Below are 6,543 nucleotides of genomic sequence, written 5' to 3'. Positions count from 1 at the left end.
AACTCCGAGAAGAATTCAAAACGGAAAATTCCTCATCAAATGGCAAAATCAAAGCGCAAACCATCAAGCAAATGGATAACAACTTTCATATTTCTGACTTGGTACAGTAATTTTCTTATGTATGAAATGGTTGATTACACCTAGTAATATAGCTAACTAAACCTCTATATTCTTTTTTAACGTAAAATCTACTTGAATATCACTAAAAAATGATTTATATTTTTTTTTCAATTAAAAAAAAAGTATTCAAACATATCTTATGTTTGATGTTCAATTCAAAATATCATTGAAAATGTCAATAATTAATTTCACTCGAAATTCACCCTGTGTAAGCTCATTTTAGATATATGTTGCGTTAAATATTTCAATCGAATGTTACGTGACAGGTATTTGAAATTTAATGGATCAAAATTTGCCCTTGTAGCACCCATATTTTTGTCTGTTTAAAATATTTTCATGGATTGACACCATAACGATGTATTGTCATTATAACGATGTATTTTCTGTTTATGGACTGATGGAGTACAGCCCATTCAAACTTCATTTTATCGACATGGAACAGATAATTGTGCTCTTTTATCAGCATAGAATTTTACAATTACATTTTTTCTGTAGGTTTTAATGTTGTTTTCCAATGAAGAAATGTCCAAATCGTAAGAAATTCTGTCCAACATCAACGAAGACAATCTATAAATACAATGGCAACCAACGAAATTACATTATTCTGCGACGTTTGTCAAAACAGAGACCTAAATAAGTCAGCGGAGGAATATTGTCCACAGTGTGAAGAGTTTCTGTGTACAGAATGTAGAGACTATCATAAGTTATCGAAATCGTTAAAAGTGCATCAAACAATCACGGTAGACAAATATAACAAATTACCATCCTTCATCAAGCAAATGCGCCAAAACTGTGAGGAACATGACAGTTTTCTTGAAGTTTATTGTAAATCTCATGACTCTCTATGCTGCAAACGTTGTTTGATATCAAGTCACAAGGAATGTAACGACACTATTTTCGTTGATGATTTTCTAGCACCATCTTCAAGACAGCAGTCAGCAGGTTTAGATAACGTTGAAAAAGTTTTAAAAGATCTGGATGATAATATTTGTTTCGCTATTAAGGACCGAAATCGAAATTTGACAGAATTACGTGAACAGAAGCGGGTAATTGCAGAACAAATAAAAGAAAAGCGTCAACAAATTAATACATACTTAAACAATTTAGAAGAAGCAGTAACAGAAAAATTATCTGCAACGGAGAAAGAATACTGTCTGGTAATAGAAAAAGTGATTGAGAAACTGAATGAGAGAAAGAAGAAAGTAGACGAAATTAAAAATGATGTCGAATCTATGAAAAAGTTTGCATCCAATCTGCAAATCTTCATGGGAACAAAGAAATTCGAGGAAAATGTCTCTACTAATGAACTAAACGTCCAAAGTTTATTTGACAATGCGAGTCTAGACAACTTAACAATGGTATGTACTTTAAATGAAAATCTAAACAGATTAATCAACGATATCAAGACATTTGGTGATATAGAAGTTAAAAAAGATGAAAAATATGCTTCTTTTCCATGGAAAGGTAACAAATCAGCACAATTTTTCAAACAAATGCCTGGAGACAAATCGATTGAAAACATAAACGTCAAGCTAGTACGTAAGATTGAAATAGATCGCAATGACCTAACTGGATGTGGCATATCAGAAACAGGAAAACTGTTATTTCTACAAGCACACAAGAATACTCTGTTGATATATGAGGTTGATGGTCAATTCAATTCCAAGTTGCATATCAAAACTGCGCCGTCTAAAATCGGATATGACCTTGCAGTGGTCGATTCCAATACAGTAGCTGTATCAAGTGGTGGAAATTACCCAAATGCGATTTACTTAATTGATACAAATACTAAAGAAACGCAGCAAGTTTTTGATCTAAATGACTTCTGTTACGGTTTAAGCTATCACAAAGGTTTATTTGTGTTTTGCACTAAGGTAAAGGGCATACAAATATTTGACAGATCGCATGAAAATGTGACGAACTTCCGATTACTACCAAATTCACCCCAACTGGTAGACTATGCCTATGTTACCTCAAATGAAAATTTCATTTTTCTTTCCAACTCAAATGATCATTCTGTCGTATGTTACGATTTCAATGGTCAAGTTCAATGGATATATTCTGATTCGTTGTTCAGAAAACCATGCGGCATTACCTTAGATTCTAATTCTAACATTTATGTTGCTGGTTTTGATTCAAACAATATCGTAGTGATATCACCGGACGGAAAGCAGGCTAAACAGCTGATTGGAGCTAGTGACGGACTTTTAAATCCTCGAGCTATTCATTTTGATAAAACCAAAAACTTACTTCTAGTAGCAAACTCTAACAAAGCGGCCTTTTTATTTCGTGTTTGATTTATTGAACCTGTAATTGTTCTGCTATTTTTAAACAATTACATCTTCAAAGCGTATTATCACACAAATTTGGAATAATTATAAAATGTCAAATTACATTTAACGTATCATGATGTATCTGCCATGTATTGAAAATACAAGAAATAAAATGTATTTGGATTCTTTTGTTTTTTTCTTTTAATAATTTATACAGACATGCAACTTTAAAGGAATATTATATTAAAAGATGAAACCTCGATTTTTTTCTATTGTTTTTTAATATCTTTACTAGTTCTAAACTAAAGCAATCGTGGGCAGAATATGCAAACCAGTCAATCATTAACTTAAAGATAGTATGTATGCTTCTTTTTTTTTTCACTTTAGACGCATACTTCAAAATGGTAAAACAAAAATACCAAATTCCAAGGTAAAGGAGTAGGTTCAGTAAGACCCCTTTTTGGCCCCAAAATATAGCAGTTTAACAAAAGTATAAAAATGTAATCTTTTAGCTATTTACTGGGAAGAAGAATGCTTCTTCTACATAAATATGGGCTGTTTTTGTCAATATAATGCAATTATTTCTGGTACTAGTATCATTAAGTCATGCTAAAATACTGAAATCTTCAGAATTTGAGCATTTTAGTCAAATTTTAAACGGTTTTCGTGTAAAATGAAAGTGGCCGCATTCGTGTTCATTCATTATATTGGAATGTAAGTTGTATTTGATGATAATACATAACATATATAAAGGTTGAGGATGAACGCGGATGCGGCCACTTTCATTTATGACAAAACCATCTGAAAAGTGACGGGTTTTTTTGGCATATTTGACAAATTTTTCATATTTAAGCTTGAATCGGAACGTTTTTAATGACAAAATCAGTTAAAATCTTTTACATAAACTAATTGAATCAATTTAAATAGACACTTAAGTGTTTATAAAGTGTCAAAAAACTTTCGTTCGATGACCCTGAAATTTGAGGCCAAAATCGGCCCTTACCGGACCTACTCCTTTGAAAAGGGAAAGTCCATAAAAACTGGCTCAATCAAACAACTGAATGAGTGAACAACAATCATCATACTAGTATCCTGTTGGGAGCAAGTGTTTCCTAAGAACAAGCTAGCTAAAACCTCCCACTTGTTGTGTGTGGTTTCTTTATATTGAATATGTTCAGATGTTTACTTTTCTAGCAGCAGTCCACTGTGTAATTGTAGTTTTTTGTCAATCATAACACATCATCTGATTATAATGAGTACGCATACACATGAATGATTTTTAAATCTTGGTGACATCTCTTCTTCAAACAAAAATATATGTTTGTAGTAGTAAACTATCAATAAGTTGCAATCTTATTTAACTTTTCATACTATCAAATTGTTGAATTCGAATTCTGCTTTGTAGTACAATTCAATCTTCTTTTTTTTACCTCGATTTAGCTATAACCATATTGGACTTGTACTTATATGAGCATGAATATAGTGTGAGGTGTGGAGCAGAAACTGATTACCTTTGCTTACATCTGAATTATTTCCCTTTTTTTGGTGGATTTGTATTGCTCAATCTTCATTTCCTATGTTATATTTCGTTTACTTTGTAACTTAGTTCGCAACTTAGTCCTGTTTCACTTTTTTTTTTGCCAATTTGTTTCCATTTTTGTTTTTCAACTTCTGAATCTTTAATGACCTATTGGTATCTTTTGCATTTTTTTAATGAATATTTTAAAATTGTTGTTACTACGATCCTGTCTGCTTTACCTCAGTTGTGACAATACCAAAATTAGAGTCATTACCAAATTCGTACTCACCTTGAACCACAAGATTGGTGCCACTAGAAGAAAATGGTCTGTTTAAACTTCTGGGGCACAGGAGTTCATCCACTGTGTTTAGTAGCGATGAGACTGCTTTGTGTTTAGTATTTTATTGCCATTTTGTTTTCCGACATTTTTTTTTGAATGTCGCTTTGGTGTCTTCAAAAAAGCAATGAATGTTCAGATATACATGTATGGGCAAACTGTTTCATCAATGTCTAAGCAAATCAAATGATATGGTGACCATTTAGTGTTTGGTAGATTCATGTTTATAATGTAACAACCATTCTGATTGGCTTAGCAATTACATCTCAAAGATAAGGTAACAATGGCTGCAATGAGCTCACATTGGACAATTGGATCTGATGAGCTAACAAATGTGTGGTCATCTAATACAGTCACATTCGGTTGCCATTTAAATAAAATAACAAATATCAACATATGTACAAACAAACAATAACCATATTTAATGGAAGCAATAGGAATAAAGGATATAACATTTTTTATAAATTCATTTATTTCATTACATTTTGCAATTATGACATGTATAGTTTTCTATGAATTTAAGATACTGTAAATTCAGAAATTTTTGCAATATTTTTATATTACAAAAATTACTACAGGATGTGAGTAGAAATAGAAACTAGATGCGTTGAAACTACATGAATGTCCCTACTTGCAAAAACAGCTTGAAGCCATTTTAAGGAGTGTAAATTATGTAAATTTTGCAAATTTTGGCAAAAATCAGGGCAGCACAACCAAATGTGAACTCTATTTATAGCTCATTATAGTAGACGCACATACTAAAAATCAGCTCAATGTTAATAAAAAGTCTGTTTCACTGTCCAAAGTCCTAAATATCGACATGAATCAACAGACTGGAACTTAATGTAAACTCAATCAATAACTCATCATTGTAGAGTTGCTTACCAAAAATTGACTCAAAATCTTGTTACTTGCAGAATGACAGAATGGTGAAATGAAGGACAGTTCCTAAAATCAGACAAAATGTTCTTGGATTTGTTGCATTCTGTCTGCTTATAATTCAACTATCAGCAATTAGACAAATTTATCTCAGATTTGTTCCTATTGTTCAACAATCAACAATAAATCCATGCAAAAATTTCTAAATGTACAGTAATGTTTTATCTTAACAGACATTATGCAAATATAATTACAAATGTAGTCAATTATATTTTAATTAACAAAGGATAATCTACACAGAATTGTTAAATATTCTAAAACACAAAAAAATGTGAAGCACATTGCAAAATGATTTATAACTGTGAATCATCAGTATTACAACCGATTTTTGAGGAGATATAGATTTCAATGCAAAATTGAACGAAAATCATCAAAACAAATATAAAAGGAGGTCATGATAGAAAAAAGAACCCTGTGTACAGCAATAAATTACAATCATAAACTACAAAATCATATATTATCACTTTTTCCAGTCTATCAAAAAGACCTTAATAATGTGAAACAAAGCAAAAGTGTTCAATCATACATAATAGCTATAGGTAGATCATGTTGACCCAAGGATTGAAGAATTGTACAAAAAGAGTGAACTTAGCATTTAAATGTCACTCACATACACAATGGGCTTTACCAAAAAAATATATTCTAAGGACTACTTTTATAGTTAAAATGTGTATGTTTGTCAGACTTTTTATCACATGTATAGAAGTACCATGTTTCAGGGTTAAAATTGTAAATTATCAGTGTTATATTAGAAACATTTAAGTTTGATGAAACATTAAATTTAAATGCAGCATACATTGTATATAAACCAAAGGTATGCATGAGTCAAATAAAGATTATAATGGAAATATAGAAAATGCAAAACGAAAATTTTTATTTTGTATCAAAGAGTTCTGGAATACAAATAAAACATGAAAAAAAAGTCCCCAAAACACTCAATTTAGGATAAGAAATTTAAAATGTTACTGATCAATTCTGTACAAACAGGGTGATGGGTATAAATGTTAATGTTACAATACTATAACATTTGGATAAATAAATACGCTTCAACAACAAGTTGTTATAATCACATTTTTATGGACAAGGATTAGATATATTAGCACTGACACTTATATCATGGCATAAAATTTGTAATGAAAATCTAGAAATATTCTCTTATTTTAGCTCTAGGTTAACCTAACATTTGTTTTTGGGTTTTTTTTTTAATCTGAAGGACTGAACAGTCAGTTATTGTAGCCTTAAACCGGAGAAAAACAAATTTACATAAAAAAAGCAGTTAAAGACATGATCATATAAAAAAAATCAAATAAAAATAATTTAACCATTTTCGTGTGCACAATTTTTATTTCATTGTA

The 6,543-nt window shown here is 30.7% G+C and overlaps 1 protein-coding gene across 1 annotated transcript; it reads left to right on the top strand.

Moving 5' to 3' along the window:
- Positions 1–698: 698 nt before the first annotated feature.
- LOC134694330 (uncharacterized) lies at positions 699–2,417 on the top strand. Its single transcript, XM_063555335.1, has one exon. The coding sequence runs from the start codon at positions 699–701 to the stop codon at positions 2,415–2,417; it is 1,719 nt and encodes a 572-aa protein (XP_063411405.1).
- The last annotated feature ends 4,126 nt before the right edge of the window (positions 2,418–6,543 follow it).

The sequence above is a fragment of the Mytilus trossulus genome, chromosome 13 (assembly GCF_036588685.1).
Source record: "Mytilus trossulus isolate FHL-02 chromosome 13, PNRI_Mtr1.1.1.hap1, whole genome shotgun sequence".
Classification (NCBI taxonomy): Eukaryota; Metazoa; Mollusca; class Bivalvia; order Mytilida; family Mytilidae; genus Mytilus; species Mytilus trossulus.
This window is presented reverse-complemented; position numbering and strand designations above follow the sequence as displayed.

Coding starts and splice junctions, on each gene's coding strand:
- LOC134694330 (XM_063555335.1), top strand. CDS start 699: ATGGCAACCAACGAAATTACATTATTCTGCGACGTTTGTCAAAACAGA.